Source organism: Streptopelia decaocto (genome assembly GCF_964273445.1).
Source record: "Streptopelia decaocto genome assembly, chromosome: 4".
Taxonomy (NCBI): Eukaryota; Metazoa; Chordata; class Aves; order Columbiformes; family Columbidae; genus Streptopelia; species Streptopelia decaocto.
The window spans coordinates 69,723,988-69,751,253 of NC_138658.1; the positions used below are offsets into that span (position 1 = coordinate 69,723,988).

The following is a 27,266-nucleotide window of genomic DNA, read 5'->3' on the forward strand; positions in this document are numbered from 1 at the left end:
ACACTGATAAAGAGCTGCTGTCTGAACACCCGGATGAGCTGCTCCACTTGGGAGCCACATCTCAGAAAGACAAGTTACCTGTATCTTCTGACTCATCGTCGTCATCTTCATCATCACCTGACGAAGGGGAATCTAGGAGGAGACGGAGAAATAAGTGAATGAGAAAGAGGGTGACATGCAGGGACACCATGGTCGACCAGTCTGCCAGTGCCATGGTGGGTGTCAGCAAGGGAGGACATCCAAGTGATGGGTCACCTTTCCTTGCAGCTCCACCAGCCCATCCCTCCCACGCTGCTGGGCCAGGGATAACTGGTCAGGAGCTTTCCAGACTGTGAGAGAGGTGTCATGAGTTTGCCGGTGCTCTGCCACCAGAGACCGGGGTCCAATGCCAAATACTTGTCCCTGTGCAAAGTGCTCTTCTCTTTAATACAAAAGCAATTCCAAAAGGGGAAGTTTATATTTGCAGAACAAGCTCTCCCCCGCTCTTTTTTTTTTCCCCGCTAGCATTCACTGTGAAGACTTTTTATTTCACCAAGCCTCAAAATGACAGGTCAGCATTTCTAATTCACTTTCCCTGCATTTTTCTTTTAACTCAATACACCCCTGCCACATCTCCCCTCATTAACTCCTTGCTCAACCACTCAGACCAAAGCTTTTAAAACCTCCCCTTGCAGTCAAAGCTCTCTCTCAATCGACATTTTGATGGCTACTCTGTGAATCTGTTCCCTTCAGTTATATTCCTCCTACAGAGGCACCTTGAGGCTGTAACTGAATACAGGTTAACAGGTGGGAATTTTCCATCTGTATCTCTCCAAAACCTCCTGAATTGTTTCTCTTAATGTGGTCTGACACCTTGCCTTCTCCAGGCTGTCCACAATGAAGTCTCAGTCCCTCCCTCCCCCCAACAAACAACTACTGTAAATGTAAATCCCATGGTAAAATAGCAGCTTAGCGTTTCATTTAGTTTACACAGTTTAGTAGAATTCAGCATCTGGAAGGTTTAGCATCACTGACTTTATATAATCTCCAGGAATTTCTTTTTTAAAATAAAGGCAAAATGCTAACAACCCAGCAGCCTTTATATTCTGAGACAGCAGTAAAAGAACTTGGTATTAAATGCTAGAAAAGAAGAAACTTTATGAGTGTTCAACATGCGGCCAGAAATGTAAAGTGCTACTTCAGACCAAGCCAGGCAGAACCTCCTGAATTTCAAGATGCAGTTGAGTTTTCTGCCGTTCTCTGACCAGTTCAGCAGAGGTGAAAAAAGAAAGGGAAAAAAAAAAGGTAGGGGAAAGGTAACAACAAATACTACTTCTCTGCAGAATCTGGGAGGACTATCCAGACATATTTAACAACTACAGGAGCAAGTAACATAGAAATAATCTCCCTGCTTTAGACTGCAGGGGTGCATCATGCTTTACACCTTCTCCTTGGCAAAGTCCCAAGGAAGACTTGGGGCACGTATCTAACTGCAAATCCACAGTTGAGGTCCTGCTGGCAGCAGAACGATGAAAATGCCATGGGGCTTGCTGAAAGTGAAGTGGATGTTTAGGTGTTTCGGCTGAACCAGCAAGTTCACTCAAGCCCCAGCAAAGGCAGAAACAAAGCCAAATCCCCACCAGCATCGACAGGGAAACCAGCACATTCACATCCCTGCACTCTCAGATTTGGTTACCCATATAGTTTACTTCTGGTTTCCAATGAACCAACTGCGACCAGAGGAGCAAAATCAATTTTTAAACCAATTCAAGACCAATTCCACAAGATTGAGGGAAGAGTCTTTGATCTTGCTTATGTTTTGGATCAGAGATTCATCTTAGGTTTTAAGACTGAATATCTCATGTTCAGAACCACTGCCCTATTGAGGTTACCAAAACATCACCTTTTTTTAAAGGTGACTAAAAATTTGTAAGCTATTTGTTAATCATTTACTAAAACAGTAAACCTTTTCAGAAGCTGATGAGTATTGGCATCAGCAAGAACTGCTAGATGCTACTCTCAAAAGGGCTTTAATTATGAATGGAAAGGGGCTTAATTCTTTTAGTCACCTGTATTGAAGAGCTCAGTCTTGAGTATTTGAAAGCTCTTTTTGCCAGTATAGTACAGTCCGTGCTTGTGTCAGGAGTGCTGCTCAGCCACTAAATCCAAAGGTTGTTCTGTGCATGAAATGGTTGCAGAAATGGAGCTTCTGCCAACAGGGCTGGAGATCAGTTTGGGCATGTAGCCTCTGTTTGTGATCCACATCAAGCGCTCAAGCTTTAAGAGGACAGTACGTTACTTTTTGTGCTCTAGCAAAATGTTCAAGTCCCATGTCTGCCAAGGGAGGCATTTTAAAGAGATCAAACCCTGCTATTAATCAGCCTGGTTTTCAACCCTGAAATGCCAGCTCCAGGATCTCCTTGTGCTCAGCATCGAGCATCTTACTGGGCACACCACAAATCACTGCACAAAATCCAGCTTGTTGCAGACTCAGAACCAATGGCCCCATGCAGGAAAATCCTGATGTGCTGCTAGAATCTGGAAGCATCCCTCAAAATGGGTCTTACATGTATATCAACTATTTTGAATGTACTTAGCCTAGTTTTGCTCCACATTGGAGCAATTCGAGTTTGTTAGTACAGATTTAAACCAGTTTAACGCAGAGAACAACAACTCTAGTCCCAAACATTAGACATCCACATAAACACCCAACCAGATACCTGCGCTAATCGCTGGTGTTACCTTTAAGAAGTGGGAACACGAACCACAAATCTCTGATAACTATCTCATCTCCGCAATGCCACGCTGAGCAATCAATACTAATTATGAAGAAATATCTGAGCATACGAGAGGCGCCACTATTGCCACATAAAGCAGGGCTTCAAAGTTTGAAACAAGTGCTGCTGACAGCTAAAACGGAGACTCCCACATTACCAGCACTTTGGTGGTAATGACAGTGGGCTAATAGAATCAAAGACTCATAATGCTGTCAGAAAGTAGGTTCAGGTTACTCGCTTGTTCTTAAGCTGTTATTAGCTATTATTAGAGAAGAGGAAAAATACAGGGGCTTAAACTTTTTAAAAGCAGAGGATTATCAGCCCTTCCACTATTAAAAACAATTTCTCACTTTACAAACTTTTGGGGCTGGCAGCTGTTTCATTTGAGCGTGTAACCAGCTGCCCTCTCCTGCCTCCCTGCTGCCCCTTGAACTCAAAAGCATTTTAATGTCACTTAAAAAAAAGAGAGAGTAACGTTTCTAACAACCTGCAGTTCCTTGGGTAGTTCCAATAATCGTACCTAGTTAGAGAAAGCCTTTCAAGGGCCAAATACTTCTTTAACCATTTAATTGATATGACCTTGAAGCATTCACAGCAATCTTCAGTAACGTTCAATGAAAAGCAGATGTTGGTGAAGGCTTGCTGAAATAAGCTTTTATTCTCATGATGGTTTGATTCTCTCACTTACACAAAATCCTATTTCTGGCACAAGAAAGCCCTTCATGGAGTAGATGTGATTTACAATCACAAACTTCTCTGTGTTCGGTTTTCAGACAGAGCCCCTTATTTTTTGAGGGAACTCAACTTTTGGAGGCAAGGACCTACTCTTCAGGGATGTCTAAAAAAGCTCCAACAGTGCAAGGGCAAAGGAAAGTTTTCAAAAACTGAGATCCACAAACGGTTAATCCTTCTGAAAATGCAGGCCTTTACTCTGTGTGGTCAGGAGCCTTTCTGTCTGCTCACATCTACCAGTGCAGCAGCCTGAAATCATGGAGATGATCTTGGTGTTAGCCATTAGCTATCCGGGAACAACAGATTTTTCTGGCACTCTCTGTTTAGTGATCCAGGCTTGGACAGCTTGTAGCTCTTCTGTCCTGCTCTCCTAGGCATGGAAAATATGGCCAAGCAAATAACACCATGTGCTTTGCTAACGCAGCACTTGTTTGCAATGTATGAATCCCAATAAGTACCTTTGATGAAGCACATATTTGAGATCTGCACAGTTACAGATAAGCTATTTCCGAAACAAGCTAGTAATTTCTGATAACCAGGATGGACGGAAGAGATTTATCAGCTACAAGAGGGAAACTGTTTTCAAGAACCTCTAGCTTTAACATACAATTTTGCTACTGATTTGTCACATAAAGTGGAAAAAGTCACTTAACCTCCTCGAGCCACAGTTCACTCACTCACAAAAGACTTCAAAGGCACATGTAGCGTTGCATCAATTTGAGTGTTAAAGGGGGATTTGGGGTTTAATCTGACTAGCACCATTTCTAAGTCTCTCTCAGTATTAACATCAAGGTTTAACATTTGGTATGGACACGCAAGCATTCTTCGATGGGTTTGTTTTGTCAGTCTAATCACTGCCAGGAGTCACCAGGGAGGTAGAGACCCACCAAGTACAGACTAACTCTGCAAAGCACCAGCAGTGCTGAATACATGGAGGGACAAAAATAAAACATAATAATAATAATAAAGCATCAAGACAGCTGTATTTCTGCATGTACCTGTAACTCTGACTGTAAAGTTTCCCAGGACCTCGTTGGAATGCCTTGGCTTGCAACTGTACAGCCCCGAGTCATCATATGAAACATTGATTATCTTCAACAGTTTTTGTCCAATGTGAGTTCTGTTGGTAGGTGCAATCCCAATACCATCTTTAAACCAGAAAACAGACACAGAAGAGCCTTGGGTGTTACAGGAAAGTTCAATGGTATCTCCACTTCCAAACACCAACTCTTCCAGAAAGGCGGTCTCGCTCCTCAAGTATTCTGCACAGGGAGAAAGAAACAGAAATCAGTAAATAAGAGCAAGTGTTGGAGAACAAAAAAGCATTTTAAAAATCAACATATCTTATGTTTGCCCTTCTGATACTTCCACATGCCCAGAGCTCCTCCTTGCTAGAAGTAAACAGGTAGTAATGCAGAAAGAGAACTGTGCACACCACAGGCAGGGCTCTGGCTGATCTACATGGATGGTTTCAACCCTGGAGTGACCAAAACACTGTGACACCACCAGGTGTATCACAACAAGCAGCGCAGACCTCTGTACAGGGTCATTGCAACACCCAATGTTGCATGTGTGAGGGGGTGATTTGGCAGAAATAAGTGTGTGCTGAAAAGTCCACAATTCAGTCTCTGGATCTTGATTTTTTTTAACCCTGTGAGTCTGTCCACAGCCCCTGCGAGACCCAGCATGGAGGGGATACAAGGAGCAGAAATGGTGATAAACCAAATTTCTCAGGTGACTCTGGGTGGCCCAAAGGCAACCCCTGTGGGCTGAAGGAAGCAAAGGGGAAGGCGGGACAGAAGATGCAGGCTGGGATGGGTAAAATAAATGAACACATTACTAGCTCCCTGCTGGAGTTACTCTGTGCAACAAAGAAGTGCAGAACCAAAGACTGAGTGTATGAAAGCTGAAATCCCTGTTTCCTCACTCTACCTACCAGCTGTGGCAGTTTGTTCCGTGAGTGATGACAGTCAACCCTGACACAGGCTGGAGAATTTTGTTTTACCAAAGGATAATGACACAATGAAAGGTTCAAACTCAGGAATCTCCCCATGTAGGAACGTGGGGCATGTTGAAAGTGTGGTTGGATCTGATGGTCCTCAAGCTTATTTTAGTGACATATAAACTCACTCTTGACACAGAATGGTTTATTCATCTTTTATGTCACTTTAATAAAGAATAATTAACTCTCCACAGCCACCCTCAACCCCTCTAGATCAGCTGCAAGACTGCCATTCTCCTCACCTTGTCTATGATAACCAACATTTTCACTTGGCATTGCCCTGTCTCTATCTTCCAGCTTGCACCGGCTTGGAGAACGTACACTCCACCAGGCATAATAGTTGTATTGGTTTTGTACAATATGTATAACGGGGGATCCCGTTCCATGACAAAGACACCTTGATGCTATGATCACATAATTACACAAGTAAAAAGTAATTCAGAACAGACTGGGCTGAACCTAATCCTGTGATCCAAACCCAGGTGGCCTGAGTTGATCTCCAATAGTAATCACCTATGGATAGAGATCCTAATTTCAGCATACTCAAGCATACTCATAGATTACAATTTGACTGTGAAACCAATGCAATTACAGCAGCCCTGAATATCTGAGGACATGCATGGCATTGGCTTCAAGCTGCTCTTTTGCCATTATGTGAAAGAGTTGGAGCAGGTTAGAAGAGAAAAATATATTGCTTTTCTCTTCTTGTCATGCAAGTTTTACCCTGGAGGAAATTAAAAAATATAAAAAATATTTCAGTCAATAGCCTTGCAGGGTAGAAATTAAGAATCCTGGAGCCCTAAAATGTGGTATTTCATGGGAGGTATCGTCTCGCAGGAGGTGAAGCCCACACTCATTGGGGTTACAAAGAACCTTTCCTGTGATGCCCTGGCAGCAGTTCCAAGTCAAATATTTTAGGTTTTGGCCAGAATTTTGTGGTACTAATACAGTCAAACGTTTAGGGTTTTTTGTTTTGGTTTGTTTTTTGTTTAGTGAAAAAGTTTCCCCTGAAACTATATACTTTTAGTAAAAAGAAAAAGACAGAGCTCCAGCATCTCCTTCCTATCAGACCAGCATCTGCTGTGACATTGAGTGTTCACCCATGGTCTCTTCCCAACTGGGATAAATCCTTGGGAGAAATATGGCTGAGAAATATTCTGGTTTAACTGTTCCTATCAGGTATTTTTCTTCCTTCTTCTAGACTATAAGGATTTTTTCAGTGGTATCAACTTTGACTTCCAATTAAAAGGCCCTGTATACAGCTTTGCACTTGCAGGACTGGGTACTGATCTTTGTTTGTTGACTCTGATGGAAGCTCTTGCTAATTTACTCTACTGGAAAACAAACCCCATGCAGCTGCACAATCCCTCCATACAAAATACACAGTTTCACCCAAGCTGTTTGCCAAATGATCAAGATTTGTATATTTTGGCTTTCGCATCATAAACCTACCAAACAGGAACAAGCCCAGACTAAACACAAGCCAAACTCTTTAACCATTTAAAAGGAAATCACTCTTTTTTGAAAGCCATAATGAACCTAGGTTAATGACAAAGTGACAAACTATTTTTATAAAACACAATTAGGCAATACTGAAATTAAGAGGAAATTCACTTTTGACTCAGAGCAGAATGACTGGGGTCTGAAGCTTCTTCTGTGGAAAGAAGCATCATCTGACAACCTTATATTGGCATTTTTGCCCTCAATTTCCTCAGCCAGTTTTCAGCAGATATCCTGATGCCTGTTAAATGCAAAGTTCAGCCCTAGTGATTTTATTCCTACCAACTGGTATTAATATTTGGAAAGACGGAGCTGTGAATTAAATGGAGAATGTTACTAATGGTTTTAACCTCAATCTTTAAACAGTTTTTCAAATTTCAGTTTATATGCTTATGGCTTAAAAGAAACAGAACCCAAATTGGAGACCTCCACAAAGTACTTATATGTGCAATGAAGTGCTTAAACACTTTGCTGAGCTGTGACCTTGGAGAACTAAATTTTACTCTTATTATTCCTCATGTAGCTTTCAAATACAAGGATAAATCTGAAAGCAGAGACAGTCTCATTTCCATGCTGAGAAGAGCTAGAGTTCAAAGTGGGGAACCAGACCTCACGTCTCCCACTGGGTGCCTAGAGCTCAGAACCTCCTTCCCACCTTCCAGCTGCAAGTGCCTGGTCTTTCCAACACCTTCTCAACAAGAGTCACCAAGACATGAAGAAGACATGAACTTGACTCCTCTGAGGCCAAGCATCCAGCCAGCAGGCTGACTTGCAGAAGTCTACACCTCCAGGCAGGAGCTGGGTGTGCAGCCTGCACTTGGGAGGGGTTTAACACAGATAGGCTGAGCCCTCCCGGGGACCTGGGCAAGGGTTTGGTCACCTTCTTCATCCTGCATCTCCCATTGCTAAGTCTTAGGGAAACCAGTACAGAGGAGCAGGCAACAAGCTCCCCCAGTATGGTTGGGTCTTGCATCTGGACATGCACCTTTGAGGGACTCAGAAAACTTCCCACTGCAAAGCAGCACTGCAGGGAGACAGGGTTTTGGCTTTACTGGGGCTGAACACACATCTCCGGGATCCCAGTCCTTCATCCCAAGAAAACCATCCTCGCTGCTGGCAAACAGATATCTCCACACATCCTTGCAACTTTCCTAAAGCGTTTCTGTTGTAAATCAGGTTGCAAAATTGCCCCTGGCTCTCCCAAAGGAAACTCCCATTTGGGATCTAATATTAACAGCATTTTTTCGAAATCCACAGTAGACATAGGTATAAATTACTGGGGAGTTAACTCGTGTAGGGGTTACAGGAATCTACTCAGTCACCTGCCAGCAGAACAGGGATTAAGGAGTTTGCAGCTTTAATGGGTTCTCGGAGAGGAGGAGGCAATCTAGGTTGTGGGCTCCCAAGATATGACTAAAATTCGACCATTTATTAGTTTAGCCAAAGCAGTAATGAGTTGGGAATCACCAAGAGACGCTTCTGATGGAGATCAGCACTTGCAGCAGCATCACCGCTGCTTGTAGCAAACACAATACAGAGAAAAAGGCAATTTTCAAGCTGTTCAGAGAAGCAAAAAGGCAGCAACTAGCTGGGAAGCACCTTCCACAGTGAGGAGCAGCTGGCCCAGCAATTCTAAAATGCTTTTGTAAGTATTCACTTATAGCTGCCTGGCTCATCCCAGTGATAATTCACCTTCTGTGTGGCTCATAGCTCCAAGTGCTTAAGTGTGTCAGTATTTCCATCAGGTGTCTGCTCCTCTTTGATATCAATACTTGCTTCTGGCTGAGCTTGGAAATGTTATATTTTTGTTTTAAAGCAGGCAGTTCTCCAGAACTGCAGGAGGATACGCAGTTATTTACTTTTCAGCACAAAAGGATGAGGAGGTGGAGGGTGGTAGGGCATTCCTGGGCTGCTTATGCCACCCAAAATCTTCAAGCCAACCTAGAGCCTGGCTGGTGCCCTCTCCAGTGTCAGAGACTGTTTTCAGGTGCTGTGGCAGAAAGCATGGGGGACTGCTCTTGGGCACTGAAGGTCCACAGTGCCCACGGGAAGCTCGGTGGGATGGGGGATATTTGAGCCCCCCATCCCCTCACAGGGTGCTGAGTCCTGTCTCCAGGACACTCCATCCAGTTATTTCTCTTCACCTGTGTTTTTCCTCCTGGAATAGCTTCCCACAATTCCGCTTTTCCAAACATCCAAGTGTTTGGGAGCATCCCAAGGGACTGCTCAGGAGGGTGCATGCCTCCCCCATCAGCATCATCCTCCTCCACACATCCCACAGCAAACATCCCACAGCTGGGGCACATCCACCACACAACCAAAACCCACGGGGACTCCCACCACAGAGGGCTCAAGGCACTCAACATTCAGTACCAACAGCAAGATATTCCTCACCCCACCTTGAACTCTAGTAATGCTGAAGAGGCTTTTCAGGATTGCTTCACAGCCCAGTGGTGGAATGGACTAAGCGGTTCATTTCTCAGTGGATTGTATTTTTCCCTTTTCGAGCTGGACAAGTTGTATTTGGCACGTTAACAAACAGAAAGACAGCAGTACTCAACGCATGTCTCTCTTCAGGTTAATTCAAAAGCATTTATTGTTCTATGTATTTTATTGCATGAAATCCACCGTGACAGTGGATTATAGGATCATGGAGCAACAACCATGACAGAGCTTTCTCCTGTTGAGTTTGGTGTCCCATTCCCAGGGGGACTATGGTCACAATGACCGAGTCACTGGCCAACTGCTGTAGGGATATGGAAACCTCCCCTGGCCCCAGTAGCAGTGGGATGAACAATGCCATGATGGCAAAGAGCCCACAGACTATCTCCAGGCTTAGACCAGCACCATGTCCTCTAAATAAGTTTCCCACAATAGGGTCCACAGTATTATCGACCCCTCACAACCTGTGTCACTGCTCGTGGGACAGGGACGCTTCCCCATCTCACCTTGGGACTTCTGCAAAACGATGGACCTGGGGGGTCCTGGTGGACAGCAGGATGACCATGAGTCAGCACTGTGCCCTTGTGGCCAGGAAGGCCAATGGTACCTGGAGTGTGTTAGAAGGGGGTGGTTAGTAGGTTGAGAGGTTCTGCTTCCCCTCTACTCTGCCCTGGTGAGACCAAACCTGGAATATTGTGTCCAGTTCTGGGCCCCTTGGTTCCAGAAGGACAGGGAACTGCTGCAGAGAGTCCAGCGCAGGGCAACAAAGATGCTGAAGGGAGTGGAGCATCTCCCATGTGAGGAAAGGCTGAGGGAGCTGCGGCTCTTGAGCTTGGAGGAGACTGAGGGGTGACCTCATTAATGTTTATAAATATGTAAAGGTGAGTGTCACAAGGATGGAGCCAGGTTCTTCTCAGTGACAACCAATGATAGGACAAGGGGCAATGGGTTCAAACTGGAACACAAGAGGTTCCATTTAAATAGGAGAAGAAACTTCTTCACAGTGAGGGTGCCAGAGCCTGGAACAGGCTGCCCAGGGAGGTTGTGGAGTCTCCTACTCTGGAGACATTCAAAACCCGCCTGGACACGTTCCTGTGTAACCTCATCTGGGTGTTCCTGCTCCGGCGGGGGGATTGGACTGGATGATATTTCGAGGCCCCTTCCAATCCCTGACATTCTGTGATTCTTTGAAGAGTAAACCCTGTTGCCCAAACTCCATTGTCCAGAAGGGAAATAAAACACTTTTCTTGCTGAACGCTGTTCTTTTGGGACCCACCTTATTTTAAAAAGCAGCCAGGATGGGTGACAAGCAGCCCCAGTGCCACCTCCCCATGAGCACCTGCCACGTCCCTGCTCCCTCAGAGGCAGACAAGCCCTGACGGAATATTGAAAACAACCAAACCAGCGCCGGGCCCTGTACCCAGCAGCAGCCCCCATGGAAGGTGGGCACGATAAGATCGTGGGATCGCCTCCTTCCCCACGTACCTGCCTTCTCAGGGCAGATAAGATCAAGGGAGCGGCCCCCACAGCAAAGCGAGCTCAGCTAAAGTCACTGCATATCCTCACTGCACCGTGGGGAGCTGATGGGGTATTTTTTGTAATTGTATTTTTGGTGGTGCTTTATGCAAGGCAAAGCTTTCTCTCTTCTGCAGCAGCTATGACAGTGCCAGTGGCAGAGCATTCCTGCCTGGCCACAACCCGGCCACCCCACAGGGCACATCACCAGCCTGGCACAGCATAAGACAACATAAAATATAAGTTTTATGTGTTTTATATATAATATTAAATATATTTTATAGTTATGTTTATATATAACATATAATATTATGTATAGCATTCATGTATATATAATATTATACATATAAAAGTGTTATATAAAATATACATCCTCTCTTCTCTCTTCCTTCCCTTTTCTCTCCCTCCAAGGTCAAGACATTTCCCGGTGTCAGGCTACAGCCATCCCAGGAAGAAGGGGCTCTGGCCATCACAGCAGCAGGGGATGCTTTGCGGAAACATTATTTCCCCGCATGGTGTTTGGCGGGGTTATCTCCCCTGATTACTGAGGCTCACACCTTGGCAAAAATTTAAAAAAAAAAATCTGTTTGCTTTTGTAAAAGCCTAAACTGTGACTGAGAAATGTGCCTTTAGGAAACCACGTCCGAAAATGGTTTGACTCCATCATCTGAAGGTGCCACTTTATCTTTCACCTATTGTGTGTGTTTGCGGGGGGGCATTAGGAGGTGGTAGTTCTCCTGGAAAAGCTTAAAATAGCTTTCTTAATAATAATGCAAGGCAAACTGTTTATACTGTATTACCACACAGCAGTCTACGCAATTGTTACCAGACAACGTTTCTTCCAAAGATGTTAACAAGTGTGCTGCAGTGTTTTACCACCTGGCGGGGTCTTTTTTCTCAGATCTGTGTTAGGAGGAAAGCAAATTTTTTTCCTAAAGAATTAGCAGAAAGATAACTGTGTCATACACAGCTTTCTTCATAAACAAGAGATTATGGAAAGAGAAAAAAAAAAGTCTCTAGTGTTTAGCTTGGCTATTCCCGGCAGTGACTTTGGAAGAGCTTCTAGAATGGAAAAGCAGATGTTGCAAATCTGCCTTATCTATGAGCAACTGTTGTCTCTGTTGTGCAAATCCTAATTTACATCTGCATGAAAGGTTTCAGAGATTAAACGGCATTCAAGGAGGAATATTAGCTTTTCTCCCTCCCTCCAGCCTTCCTTTGAATGGATTTACTACTGGCAATTAGCTTTCTGTTCCACCGGCCAAGTAGAAAACAGGATTCATCAGGACTCTACAGTATCCTCCTTTTAATGGACTGTTTTCTGAAATCACCCAATTCAGATGCTGAGAGTTAGAAGAAGAAATAAATTGTCACAAAGCTAAAAAAGTTACAAAAACACTTTGGCCAGGAGGATTTCCCTGTGGCACTTGGAAATCCCTGAGGAGTTAAAAGCAGAGAACAAATCAAAAGGGTCTCCTGGCTACACCTAAGAAGAATGGGAATGCAAAACCCAAGAGACACAAAGCTTTGGTTGCTGCTGAGAGCCCAGAGCCAGTCCCAAGGACAGACTTCAGCTTTTCTGGCTTAAAGGAACAGGCAGTGATGGGGAATTTTCCTTAAAATTTGGCCAGCCTGTGCTATCACTTTCCTTGGTTCCCCACTCAAAACAATGGAGCAATGACTACTCCTATTTATCTCACAGTTCTGTACTCCTTGATTTTTTTTTTTTTTAACAGAAATAAAAGAACTTGTATGAAATGTCCTCCACTTCTTCATCAATGGTCCCTAAACACAAGGAATGGTGAAGACACAGTAGCGTGAGGATGCTGAGGTCCCCAGGCTGTTCTGCTCCATATGTCCTATGAGAGCTCCTGGCTTGTGCTGAAGCACATCAAGGATGCCCATGCTGATGGTTCCTGCCCTCCCAGGCACCAAAGCCTTTGTGCTTTACTCAACAGCAGTAAAGCAATGAACTGTATCAGATCTCAGCAACCCACTCTTGCAGCATTGGACACCACCAGTCTTAGCCTAGCATGCAAGCAAATGCACCCTTGCAACTGGTTTCATAGAATCATAGAATAGTTTGAGTTGGAAGGGAGCTTCAAAGGTCATCTAGTCCAACCCCCTTGCCATGAGCAGAGACATCTGCTCAGACCAGGTTGCTAAGAGCCCCGTCCAGCCTGGCCTTGAATGTCTCTGGGGATGGTTTTCCCACATGTCACACAGCCCGCCTCACCTAACTGCGGTGGCCAAACGTGCTCAACCCAGACTGCTCCCTCCTCAAGGTTTAGTGACAGGACACCCGTTGGGCTGATCCCAAGTGGGACACAAGAGATTGTGCTGATGGATCATCATCCTTTTGGTGTCTGCCTCTTGTTGCCTCTGAAGAACGGTGGCCAACTTGGCCCCAGCTTTTGAACAGCACAGCAGAGGCATCCTGATTTGATCTTTCAGACAGATCCCACCACAAAACAGCTGATGTTTTTGCATTCCCACTTCTCATGCCTGAGGAAATTCAAAAAACCCTCATTCTTGCAGCAAGCAAGCAACAACCACAACCCCTTTCCAAAGCCACTGGAAGCAGCTATGGAAACTGAGGTACACACTGAGGCTTCCCAGCATTCCAATGGACTGAGCAAAGCTTGTCCCCAGCCTCATTGGGGCAGGATTGGATCCTGCTAAATCGTGAAGGGCCTGAGCAAGCCTGTGCTCCTCAGCAGCAGTGCTCTATGCCATCCCTCCTGCCTCGCTGGACCAGGATACCCTGTGAGGGTTTGTAGGTGACAAGTACCAAGCAATTCGCAAAGTTAGCAACAAGAATGGCAGATTACACAAATAAGTGCCCCACAAAGCATGAAGAACGGAGAGAAACTGAATCTGTTGAAATATTCTTAAACTTTCTTTAAAAATCCTTAGAACAATAAGCATGCATTGCTGAATAACTCTTTTGAGTTATTTTTTCTGGGCTCCTCCTCTACATCCTCATTTCCTTCCTAAAGTCCTTCAGAACTTCATTACTTTTGGAGTTTTGACCTCCAGGGTGGGTTTTCAGCTATTCAGTGAAGTATAACAAAATGCTCACCACCTCTTATGTGCTCCTGCAAACCAATTTTTAAGCAATACGTACGTTCACCAGGCCCCAAAGTTTAGCTTTACCTCAGAGGAACTTTTTAAGGATGCAAAGACTCCCAGTCCCTTTACAATTCCCAGGCAGGTCCGGCCCTGGCAATTACTTGTGCTGCTTTTCTGGTACTTGTGATGCTTTTCTCAAGTGGGCTTTGAGATCACATGGCATCAGAAAAAATTTGCCATAAAGCCCCAAGCTTTCCCCTTCGGTTCACAGCTATGCAGCTCCCAAATCCCAGCTCCTCTGCATTTCCCTTGCGCTTCGAATGTGTGCTCCTCTAATCTTCATTTAATGCAGGCAGCTGGCTGCAAATACCCCCTAACAATGACTTTAATCCTAAGTATCCTGAAGCCCCCCCCCCGCCCCTTCCTTTCCTCACCCAAACTAAAGGGAAAAAAAAGAACAGCCTCCTGACAGCAAGATGGAGAAATCCAAGCTATCCACTGGGCCAAAGGAGCAGAAAGACACAATGAGCTAAATTTTGCCTGGTTCGCTAATTAAAAACGGAAGCTACCTCACTCCGGAGCCAAGGCGGGGAGGTGGGGAAAGTTTTCATGCTATTGAAAAAATCGGCTTCCAACTGGGACCATATTCACTCCACATTAATTGTCATTCCAACTACGAGTGTCCTAGTTTCAAAATGAAAACTACTCTCCAGTGTAGCTAGTGAAAACTAACACCAGTTTGGAGGCATTAAATAAAATTTATTGATTGCATTTTCCCACCCACTAAAACTTTAATAAGCATTAAACCTCAGACTCCTGGCCCTGTTTCCTCTCCCTACCTTCTCTCTCCATAAAAAGGGTCAAGCTCCTCTATATGGAGATTAGAACTTAATGTTTGGTATTTGTTTATGAGCCTATCAATTGCCTCTCTTTCAGGGTGGGGGGAAAACACATCTTAAAAACAAAACAAAACAAAACACAAAAACCCACCTCTTGTACATGGATTAAGAGAGGGCAAAGGTTTAGGGTAGTTTGTGTGCGTTTTTTTCCAACCGATTGTGGGGTTTTGAAATACGATGGATCATGTTCACATGAATGAAAACAAGTCAATATCTCCCTTTTTGCAAGTTTCCCTTGAGTTACCTAAAATGGCATTTGTCAAAGATCCCTATTTCTCTGTAATAGGACACAGAACTTCAAGTCTTCTCTGCTAGCTCTATTCAGCTGTGTAAAAGGAAGAAAAAATAATTTGGGGGCTGCTCTGTGTGCACACTTAGTAAAGAAAACAAAGGGCAAACATTTGAAATGCAAAGGTCGGTGATTAAGCCCAGAAATCCATATCTAGGCATCAAAATGAGCAGCCAGATTTTAAGAGTGCTTAAGTGATTTAAATGCAGAGCCTGACCTGGCTCAGCATCTTTCAAAACCAAGCCTGTTATTTCAGTGCCTCAAGCGAGATTTAGGTGCCAGGTACCCAAGTTGGAGAAGTTTAACAGTAATCTCCTTTCGGGAAGTCTGATCCATTTAATCTAAAGTCAGGAATGACAAACGAAGATTTTGTTATTTAGAAAGGAAAGCACATCAACTAAAGCTGCAACACTCTGCCCTTGTGCTAAACTCATCTCTTATCCTTCAGCTTTATCGGAAAGAGTTGGGATGGATGGCAAAAGAAAAGTAGATGTCAAAAAATCTTTTATTTCTCCTCTTTAAAGAAGGCTGCTAAAGGGATTAGACAGCTTTGAGTTCACTGCTCTGTTAAATCAACCCTACAATATTTTTTCAGCTTGTTTGACTTGCTGTTGCTGTATACATTTGTGTTTTCACCTTTCTGCATTCAAATCCCACGCTTAGCGTTTGTTCTGCGCTTCTCACAGGAAACTTAGCTGGTTCTTTATTTGTATTAAGTCTATGGAGTTATAGAAAACAGACTTGGAAAACAATCCCTAAATTAGCAGGACTTAACGGCTTCCATGCATATGCACACACACACAGGGCATCGCATACCATCCGCCCCAAACGCAGCGGTTTATCATTTCCAGCAGCAACAGCGGGGCATCAGGTTCACCAGAACGGACCTTTTAATGGTCTCCTGCAAACGTATCTATTACGGTGGGTTTCGGACTGCACCTAATAAATTAAGAGAGAGTTCAAGGAAGTCATGCGTGTCTCGGTTCCCACTCCCTTCAAGCAGTTTTAATGCCCCCAAATAATCATTTTCTCCAAACTGTACTATGTTAGGCTCCAGTAATGCCCAAAGCAGGTTAGACAACTCTACACTCAGATATTTTAATGCTCCCATAAGGAATTGCAGACCTTCTGCAGAGGGCAGTTTCCAGTGTCCTGCAGCAGGACAGGGCTGGTCAGGGACCTTCTACAGGCACTTTTGGACACCTGTCACATCCTCCACAGTCTGATTTTCCCAACTTTTCCCTTCCTTCCACCACCAGAAACACTTCTAAAACTTCTTTCTCTCTGCCAACGAGCACCAAAGTGTCCAAGTGAGATGCCTCATTGTCCCCCCAGCCACCTCGGTGGTTCCCATCCCTCCACAAAGACTTCCCTGATGGAGAAGCCCACTGCCTTCTCAAATCCCAAGATGCCAGAACACTTACACATGAAAATGAGGCAGAAATCTCATTCCTTCACTAAATAATACACAGGTTGGAGCCCCAGTACAACTCAACAAACACTTTCTAGGAGTTATTTTCCGTTTTGTCTGGGCAGATCTCAAAGCATTTTTGCGGCAGGAGGTTTCAGGCTTGGGTTTCCATTGCCTCCTTGTCCAAATAATGGCAATATTAATTGAACCACTGGCCAAAATAAAATTAAATGTGACCCTTTCATCCGTATTCTGGGTGTTCTCATTTGCTCCTGCAACTTTCCCTGCTCTGTCTGAAACAAGGGCAAAAGAAGGTGCTGCTGTCAACCCCCTCTGAAATATTCACGGCTGAAAGAAACATTATCTGTAACAGAGTATCTACACTGTATTTATTTAAATCTCAGAGTATTTATGGTATTTAGGTTGTATCCCATCTCGGATGGGAGCTGGGGGTGCAGGAGCGTGGCTTTACCCCATATCTTCAAGGCTAATATCACCCCCCGCCCCGCAACAGCAGCTTATACTCTTGTTCCCAAGCCAGGGAATTCAGGAGCCTGGAAAGCCTGAAACTTATTTTTACGCTTAATTACAGATTCGAAGTGCCTGACACCAGGTCCTCACTCATTACACTTCTGACACTTGATGCCTTTGGGCCGAGCTGGAATAAATGTTTCACAGTTGCTCATCACTCACTACGTTCATGAGTTTTTAAGCTCAGAAGAAGGTGGGTGATGGATTTGTAGCAACTTTGGGCAGGGATGCAGAGAGGACACCATCTTCCGTTTCTTACTTTTTCTTTTTTTTAATTTTTTCTTTCTGTAATTAATCAGTTCACAAATTGGGAGGCAGTTTCCTTGCAGTCTCCTTTCCAATCACCCCTGCGGAGCGAAGGCTGAGGACACAGGAGGGTGGCTGCAAGGACCAAGTGCTGCCTGTGAGCGTGAAGCCGCATTAGGGCCGGTCAGGGGGAGTGTTGGGCTCCCATCCCCACTGCTCATCCCACCCAGGGGCCTCCAAGGGCCCGACCCACCGCATGCTGCAAGAACCCAGGCTTTCCGAGTTTTCCTTTGAAATAAAAATAATAATGCTTTCATAGAAAGCTGCAGAATCATGCAAAACACACCGGCTGTAAAAACTAATGTTTGAAAATATTTTTTTCCAGCTGCACTCACTTGCAGCTCATCTCTTACGAAGTAAATGCCAGTTAATTTATGCACTTCCATTTACCAGCCCCCCACTTCTGCATGAATCCCCAGCCTATTAACATAACTATTTAAACTGGACATGTTTTCTTAAACATTCTCCTTCTTTCATAAACTGCCAAGTGACAGTTGTTTACTGTCAACAAGCCTGGGTACTCTAAGACAGGGAGAAATATGCCCTTTCAGAAGGCAGACATATCGGCTACCAAAGGGTGATTAAAATCTGGTGTTTTTCTCTTCTCCCTCCCCAAAAATGCTTTATTCGCACAGATATACATGATAGAGATCAGGAGAGGTGGTACTTCTGCCTAATTCCAGTCATTCTTTTAATTAAAGACAGGCTCATCACAGATTTATCTTTGGTTGCACATGTTATTTGTCAGGGCACACTCTTAACCCCCTAATCTTCCAATTGCAACTGGTTTTTCTTCTTCACTTATAGCTCAGATACCCCCCTATGTCCCAAAGCACATCCTGGGAAATCAGCACGCTCATCTTGCACAGATCCTGCTACCCGCCAGGAACAAAACGCTTGCCTGGGGGGGAATCTATATAGAGGAATTTAAAAAACTGAAACAAAAATCAAATCACCGGTTAGTTCAAGACCTACAGTCTCCAAACAAGCTGCTGAAATAATTTTGCTGGGAGGGAATTTCTTGTGCTTGAGTCTTGCAAGTGAAAAGGGGGTGGGAGGTATGAAAAAACAACCCAAACACTCTGAGAAAATTCTTTTTCCTTTGCTTTGTGCTGGGAAAGCTCCCGGCCAGCTCCTGTCCCTGTAAAAATGGCCCCAGCAGCCTGTGGCCCCAGCTCAGTCCCAGTTCAGCCCCAGCTGCCTGCGGACCCCCGCGGGGGATTATTAACACTTTCCCCGGCGCATTGTGCCGCTCCCAGATCACAGCACTGGGGGCTAATGCCGGCCGACACTGATACGATGGCACCGAGGACGGGACACGAAGGGACATCAGCTGCCGCGGCAGCTCGGCTCCACGTGGGACTCGCGCCAAGCGGTGACCGTCACTGTGGCCTCTGGCGCTCACATCTGGGCTGCGATGCTGCTGCTGGCTTGTATCAAAGCTGGAGTTATAAAAACCAAGATGGGAAGGGAAGGTTTGCGTTACAGCAGGTTGAGAGGAACAGGTCAGGGAGAGCCGGCTCCAGGGATCGTCCCCATGAAGCAGCACGGGGCATCTCCCCACCCTCAAACCGGGGAACCCTTTTACTTGTGAGTTTCCTCTGCTTGTTAAAATGTTTGGGTCATTAGAAAACTTTCCAAACAATCCACAAGTACATTAAATAGCTGCTCCCAGCACGATCTGTGAAGTGCTTCACCCTGCTCCCTTGGAAATCAACGTGGGCTTTTTTGCTTAGGATTCAATAGGCGCAAGATCAGGACCTCATTATTATTTTTACAGGACTACAAGCAGCAAAGAATGGTGAAGCCCCCAAACAAAGCAACAACTCTCCAAAGTGAGAGCCAAACTTGCCATGAACGATCTTTACAAGCTCTGCCAAGCATCAAAGTAAAATCAAAATTCCAATTATTGGGAGCTTTTCAGTTTTTTGACAGGGAATGTGTAAGATTGATAAAGGCTGGTCTGGTTCCTGGATGCAGGAACATCTCCTGTAGCTCCCTTCTCCTCAAATAAAAGCTTTCATAGATGCATATTTTGCCTTCCCCAGGGGGAATGACTAAGAAGGGATGAGTTGTCAGTCCAGGGTGATGCATGTTACCCTGCGGTACCTCATGAAGTCTAGAGTAGAAACACCTTCAGGGCTTCACATGATCTCCTCTGCTCCATGCCATGATGAAATCCCCCAGTAAGTTCCTCTACAGAGCCGCGACCTGCAACACAGGGGACCAGATGGCTCCCAGGATGTGAGTCCTGCTATGGAGACCACGTCCTCAGCCCATCTCCACAGAGGTCGGGTGCCACCTGTGTTTTGTGAGAGAAGCCTCAGAGATCTCACCCTTAACAGTCTCCTCAGAGCTCTACGACAGTCAAATTCTCCACTTCTCGCCTTCCTCTGCATTGCTTCTCTCCCTTGGCATCAGTGAGAACTCACCCATGCACCGGGTTTGGTCCCTAAGCAATACCCAGCTATTTTGCTGACTGCCCTACACCCAGCTCGCCTCAAGTCAACTCCAAAATGCTTGAAATCCATTTTATTCCCTTACCGCTGGGTACTAGCCCAAACTTTGTAATTTAGCAGTGATGTGGTCTCCAAAGCTTTACTGATTTAACTTCGTTAGCTGAAATACTTCAGTGAGATTCCTCATGAATGGCACAAGGTAGTACAGCGCAATAAAAGTGCAACTGTGAAACACTCCACTTTTGAAGACAAAAGTATTAAATTAAGCCAACAAATACTTTTATCAGTTATCAAACGGCAGGTGTGGGGAAGTCACCTTTGCAGGTCCCTGGCATGCACCAGGATCACCTGTTACCTCCTTTCCCTAAAACCCTTATACTCAAACTAAGGGATATAGCGATGGTTTGGCTCCTTGGCTGAAAAGGAAAAGAGGGAAAATACCCCAAACCAATATGCTGCCATGTGTCAGCTTGATATTTCCAGGTAGTTTGACAGCTCGCAGTACAATGGCTGGGTGCAAACACCAATGCTGGGGTACCCGTGCCACAGTGTTCCCGGGGAAAAGTGCCTTCAGCACACACCGCAGGCTGCCGAGCCGAGCTGGCTCGCAGCGAGCGATCCTAGACTGCGTCCTTTCCTCACCCGAAGACTTGGAACCCTTCTCACTTCTGAGTCATTAATACTTTTAACCCCTCGCAACCTGCAGAAATGGCACGGCCCCAAAATCTCACAGATGCTAAACGTGTAAGCACATGGTAATTGTTTTGCATACAGTTCTGCGCGATAAAGAAATCTCCTTCCAAGTTTTAATATAACCTTTTTATTTAACCAACTCTTTATCTTCCCTTGCTTTCTGGATTTGAGAAAGCAAGGCCAGCACACAAGACCTAGCTCCCCCTCCACAGCAAATACCGCACCTTTTTTAGATGAATACTTCTGAAACTGAAGCAGTTACTGGAGCAATGTTTTGTTACTTGACTGTGCTGCTATCCTGCAAAGAAATGCCTTGCAACACCGGGTAATGTGAGTGTCACACAAGAAAGAAACAAACAAAACAAACAAAAAATGTACCTGGCTAGTCCCTATCCACCTGAATGTGACAACCCCCCAGATAGTCTATCAGAATAATAGGGCAGGTTTATGTCTGATTACCTTTCACATTTTAACTACTAAGTTTACCAAAGGTTTTACTCAGCTCGTATCTCACGGTTCTTGTTTGCTTTTGATATTACAGAAACTTCCTGGTCATTCAAGCCAAGGAGCAGATACTTCAGGGGTAAGCACACAGGAATACTGCATTCACCACAGGAATAAAAGCCCTTCTTCACACATCCAGAGTTTTAAATCATATCTACAGCACTTGGCAACCTGAGCTGTGAGTGTATCGGAAAGGGGGCACCGAGACAGTCAGCTCTGCTTCAGAGAAAAAGGACTTTTTTTACAAGATCACCAGATAAACAGCCAAAAGAGGGGCAAACAGTAAACTGATAAGCTATGCAGGAGGCCAAGGGAAAAAAGTCAAAGTGTAACAAGGTATTTTAAGGCACTTTCAGCATTGTACGTGTCTTCAGACATGGTTTTAGCCCATCGTTTGCATAGGGGGTGCTATCGGATTTATTCCTCCTAGCAGCCTGGACTGTCCGCTTTCACATACCATGAATGGCTTTGCTGAACCACAGTCCCATTCGCTGCAAAAAAGGGAGGTATGGTGAATTTTTACCAAGCCACGACCCTCTCTGGCATCCAGCCCGGTACGTGGAGGGAAATAAATTTTATTAACTAACCAATATTAAAAGAGATGAAATGGCAAACCCTGAAGCAGCTCTATCAAAGCAGGCTACCAAATGGCTTGGAGGATGCTGAGTCAGCAGGAGATTTCAAGTGTGATGTTTTTTGCCTTTTTTTGTTTTGAAGGCTCAGAAAAAATAATAAACAGGTATGCAGAGCCCCAGAAAAATGCCCAGGACACAGGAAAAGTTACAAGCATGTAGTGCACTAGGAAAAAGAGAAAAGTCTATTCAAACAGGGAAACAGAATAAAAGTAGGGCTGGTTTTTAATTGACCATCTGCGTATCACGTCCAGCCTAGCTGGGAAAAAGTCACCAAACTGGGGAAGGAATCTCGTTTGTATTTTTAACAGAAATATCTGAATTTGTAATATTCTACTCCACATATACTAAAAATTGCCAAAAGCTATACTACAAGAACAATACAGCAAATTCTTTACTGCTTCTGAAGCCTCAGGGCTCATGCTCAGGCTCCTGCACTGCATCCTACACACTTTAGCGACCAGCCAGAAAAACCTCCCGGTAGACCATGCCCTAACCAAAATTAAGGTCCAATTAATGCCTTCAGTCATAGCTCTGTGTGCCGGCTGACAGACCACTGTCAGAAACGCCTTGGTCAAATGCTTTTGTAAACTGGAAACTGCTCAGTAACTGGGGTGATTTTACTGTCTTTTAGGGCCTCCAAACTGAAATAGCAGATGTATCCAGGAAGTTTTCAGGGAGGTCAGCTTTCTAAGCATATAGCTGGATATGAAAGCTCATTTTTACCGACCATATTTTAAGGGGAAAAATTTTGTTTCTCAGCATTATGGAGAGGAAAAAAGTCCTCCCTGAGCTTCAAGCAAAATTTCAGCTTTGCCCAAGCAGCCGACTGTGTCCCACTGGATGAAAATGGTCTTGATGTAGCAGGATACAGCAATCACAATTCCTTCAGTGCTCACCTAACTTCAAAAACCACATTCACACAAGCTTCTGGACAGGTACGCTTTCCCAAACAGCGCTGAAAATTTGTTGGAGTCATAAAAGTTAACATGCTGGTCAGAGCGGCTTACTTTAATTGCATGATTTAATTAGCAGATCAACACTTGGCTACACAAATTTCGGATTTACTTTCATCACATTACCTACCCAGTGGTTGTTAATAAAGTCGTAATTAAAAGAAAAAAAACCTCTCAGATTTAATTGGAGTGACCCTTGTCAATACGCATAGAAGATGTGATGTTATACAGCTAGTATTAAATACATTAATGAGCCCCTCTCTGCAGTGTAACAGACTTTCTAGTTCACTATTTGCTAAGAAATAGAATTTTTAAAAGCCGTATTTCATCATCCTCTTACTTTATCGCTTAGCAAAGTATACTAGCCTCAACAGCTTTCTCAGCTGCTGCTGTTAATGAGAACAAATGGATCAACTTTTAATCTCAAAACTGTATCCCGCAGAGCTGCCCACTGAATCTAAAAGGTTTCTGGTCTCACGCACAAAGTATATATATATGAGACTCTTTTTAGAGGGTTTTAATGCATAAACCCTGAGGCTGGCTCCAGGAATGGTTGGTGCCATTTGGCACCCACTTCAATCCCCTTATAATTTCAGAGTGAACTTTGAAATGCTCAGATATGCCAGGCGAAGCGATGCGGGATGCTGTACCCTACACCCCGGACCCCTCGCTGGGCACTCGCTGGAGGGCTACGAAAGCCAGGTGGCTATCAGCTGCGTGAAGAAAAACACCTCGGCCACTGCGTCACCAGTTCTTTCCAAGCAGAAAAGTCACAGGAATTGGTACAAGCCATCCCATTCAACTCCAGCAAAATCCCCAAATGGCCCCTTTTGCATTCTTTTGGCTTGAAAACTGTCTGTGCAGTAACTCTGGGTGACAATTTGACTCCAGTACCGCACAGGGAAACTTTGGTTCTTGCTCCGTCAGGAGAGCTCTCCCCTTCCCGCACAAACATTAGCAGCTCTCTGTAAAACTCTTTCAACACACACAGGCAACTTTAGCAACTAACTAGTGCAATACAAATCCTAAGAAGCCCCAAAATTCCCTTTTTCATGTATACCGTCTGTACGCAGACAGACACATACACACCAGCTATGGGAGACAGGTCAGTTATCATAAGCTTTTAAAAGTGAAACGCTGCCATTTCAGTTGGTCTGCCCTCTAAGAAAAAAGCTAGCATTACTTGACATTCACAAATCGTACGAAGTAATATCTTTATCTGAATACTAATGCAAATTGGACGGGCTTTTTTATATTGATGTCTATTCTGTGGCTGCTGAATAGAGTGACCGCATGCTCAAGGCTGCAAAGGAGTTCACTGACCTCCCTAATCATCTCTGTCATAGCCCCTGAATGACATACACATTCAATCCTGCCTTGCCTCTCTACTTTCATTCATAAAAAAAAAAAAGAAGGGGGGGGAGAAATTTGACATTGTTCTTCCTGCAGCAGCCCCGAGAAAAGGAGAGAAGAGAAACTCAGCCCAGATGAGGCCCCTGGTGTTTTTAGTTTAGCTTCTATTCAGCAACAGCCCCGCCATCTGCCTCCTTCCTGCCAACAGCCGAACACCTCCCTGCGGAGATGTTAAAACCTGCACCCCCTCCACCTCCGCTAATAGCGAGTATTCATATTAGCAAACATACACATACCTCGAGAATGCCTCCCTTCAATGTGTGTTTTATGTAGCTGAGTATAGGCACAAAGCAGTAGCTGTTACAGCCTTCACAGACCCGTGTGGAGAATTAGATCACTGGGGAAAAATCCTTCCAAGCCCCTTTATGGAAAATAAGGCCTTAGACTGTAAATGCAAAGCCCAGCGAACAACAACCCTCAGTAATGAGCCAATACCCCATGGCCCATTTGACTAGGAGAAAGAATTTGCTTTTTACCATTCAATTCAAAAAGACTGAAAAAGTAAAATGTGTTTTTACTTGGCTCTGAAGGTTTATATTCTTTACAGTTTCTTTTGCACAGCCTTTCCCCCTCCAGGGTCAGACGGGCAGCGGGTGCTCCTGCGCTGGCAGGGCTGCTGGTTTCGGCACGGAGCTGAGCGAGCAGCACCGGCTTCACGCTTCCCCACACACGTGGTCAGCGCTGGGAGAACCACCGGCATCACCAAGCTGCCCCTGCCCTCGCAGCCCCCCACCTGCAGGACCCTCCAGCAGCTTGCAGTGATGGGGCAACTCCTAGAGACATTGCTGGGTGTTGGGGTTAACAGGAGCCCTCTGCTCAGGGATGAATTCTGCTCTCAGGGAGCACAGGAGGGTTTGACAGTTACACCTTTGCTTTAGAAAAAGCTGACAGAGCGGTAACAGAGCCTGTCCTGAAGATTTCCAGCAGAGCCCCTGGAATCCTAACCCATCACTCGGCTCACAGACATGACCAGAGGGACGCTTGTCACAGTACAGCCTCCAGCTACACCACTTGTTAAAATTCAAACGTTATCCTAAAGCCTTAACGGGCAAAGGTGTCTTAGAGCACAGGAAGGGTTTAGCGCTACTTGACAACATCATCAACCCCAAGCCTTGGGCTGAAGATGCAGGTGGAAACCCAGGCGACCGCCGAGGCAGCCACTGAGGTTGTTCCCGACCCCCGTGGGTTTAGCTGTGCCCAAAGTGACAGAGCCAGTATGCACTTCAGGCAAAAATGGGGAGAACTGGGGACACTTTGTTTCTGCCGCTTCCCACCCCTGTGACCAGCACAGGCTGCTCGCTTCCTCCCGCGCACCGACCTCATCTGCTCTGACCAAGTCGCTGAGATGTTGCCCCATAAATCAATTCTTTTGGCTGTGAAAAATGAGCCAAACGAGTTACACTAAGAATCTGGTGTTTTATTAGGACTTTCTTGAAAACAAAACCAACCCCCGGTGTGATTTATAGCTTTAACCAAAAGGGGTATGAAAGTAATGCCCCCACCCCCCAGCCTCCACGAAGCCCATTTATTCCCCTGTCACTTTTTTGGCAAACAGGCTTCAAACCCTTTCCTGAACAATGGAAACTTTCTGCCGGGTACATGCAATCCCGAAGACGGGGGGCTGCGAGGGGGCTCCCTTCCATTAAAGAGCTTTGAAAAATAAACAGGGACTCAGGTAGCAGCTGAGGCATATCAGAGAGACACGACGTTTCAAACCCGCCGTGTATTTTTTTAAAAAAAACTTCTTTGGTCCGACGTGTTAACTTTTTTTCACTTGCAACTGCAGTGCTGCCACTCGAGGGGAGATCTTTACTGCCTTCCCTGAAATGCTATTCCCTTCTCAGCACCGCCACAGTTATTAAGCCGCGATCCAGCGTGTATGCACCCGGAGCTGTCGCAACTCCAGTTTTGCTCCTAAGGTGTGGATATAAATGACCCTCCTTTTTTCCCACCCGAACACACATGGCCTGAGCATTTCTGACGTGCGCTGAAGATGCGCGCTACACATGTACGGAGGCACCTTTCCTTCCCCGGCTGCAGTTATAAACGCAGCCACGGGTCAAACGCCGGGGGTTGCATGTACTGCCATGGCTGGGACAGGACTTCTGGGGCACAGGGATCGTCTTAAAATCTGTTTTACCCTCCTGGGCGCCTCTAAGCCTTGGCGGAGAGGTTGTGAGAGGAGGCTCACCCCGGCCCCGCTGCCACCTCCCTGGCGCCGCGTTTGTAACTCCCGCTCCAAAGCCTGCTCCGGCGATCTCCATCCGTCCCCCTTCCACTCTCCGGGACAGCGCGGAGACTTGCAGCGCTAAACCCGGCCCGCCGTCACCGACCCGCTCCCCGGTCCGAGCCGCAGCGCGGAGCACGTGTGCGCGGCCGCGCAGCCTTACCTGCCGGCTGCCCGCCGCTCCTCTCCGCCGCCGCGCCGCCGCCCCGCCGCCCCGCCGGCATCCCGCCGACGGCCGCCGCCAGGCACAGGCACCAGACGGAGCCCCAGGCCGCCCGCATGCCTCCGGCACGGCGCCGGGGCAGCGCGGCCGCCGCCGCACCGCCCGCCTCAGACATCCCGCAGCCGCATGCTGCCGCCGCTCACCGCTCCGCTCCGCCGCCGCGCTGCCGGGAGAGGGAGAGAGGCGCTCAGGGGGAGGAGGAGGAATCCCAATCCCCCCGCCCCCGGTGCCGACACGGAGGAGGAGAAGAAAAATAATAAAAAGGAAAAATAAGAGGAAAAAAAGAGGAGGAAAAAAAAGTGGTAAGGGAAGTAAAAAAGCGTAAACGGACGCGCGCAGCCCGGGCTCTGAGCGGCGGCGGGGCGCCTACCTGCGCAAGCCCCGCGGCTGGCCGCGCACCGCGCATGGAGGGACGGAGGGAGGGAGGTAAAGAAGGAACACGCCTGGCCGAGCCGCCACCGCCGCCGCGGCGCTCCTGCGTCTGCTCGGCGCGGCGCGGAGCGGAGCGGGGCGGCCGCGATGTCCCCGCCCGCCGGGCCGGGCCGCCCGCCCCGCCGCCCCGCCCCACCACCGCGGGGGGCCGAGCCCGCCGCCCGCTCCGCTCCGCGCCCGGCCCCCGGGGCTGCGCGGGGGGAGAGCGGCTCCGCCGGGGAAGAGAGGGGGGCGGCCGGGTGCCGCTGGGAGCGGGCGGCGGCTCGCGCCAA

The 27,266-nt window shown here is 46.2% G+C and overlaps 1 protein-coding gene across 2 annotated transcripts in view; it reads right to left on the reverse strand.

Annotated features, from left to right (window-relative positions):
- The window catches only part of FGFR3 (fibroblast growth factor receptor 3), a 57,789-nt gene extending 30,753 nt beyond the window's left edge, over positions 1 to 27,036 (reverse strand). For both annotated transcript variants that reach the window (XM_082050402.1, XM_082050401.1), the window contains exons 1-4: positions 26,933 to 27,036; positions 26,503 to 26,725; positions 4,487 to 4,750; positions 79 to 132 (exon numbers count right to left, since the gene is read on the reverse strand). In XM_082050402.1, coding sequence (XP_081906528.1) covers positions 79 to 132; positions 4,487 to 4,750; positions 26,503 to 26,677 — 493 coding nt within the window. In that variant the 5' untranslated portion in view covers positions 26,678 to 26,725; positions 26,933 to 27,036. The remainder of the gene's footprint in view (positions 1 to 78; positions 133 to 4,486; positions 4,751 to 26,502; positions 26,726 to 26,932) is intronic.
- Between the last annotated feature and the right edge of the window lie 230 nt (positions 27,037 to 27,266).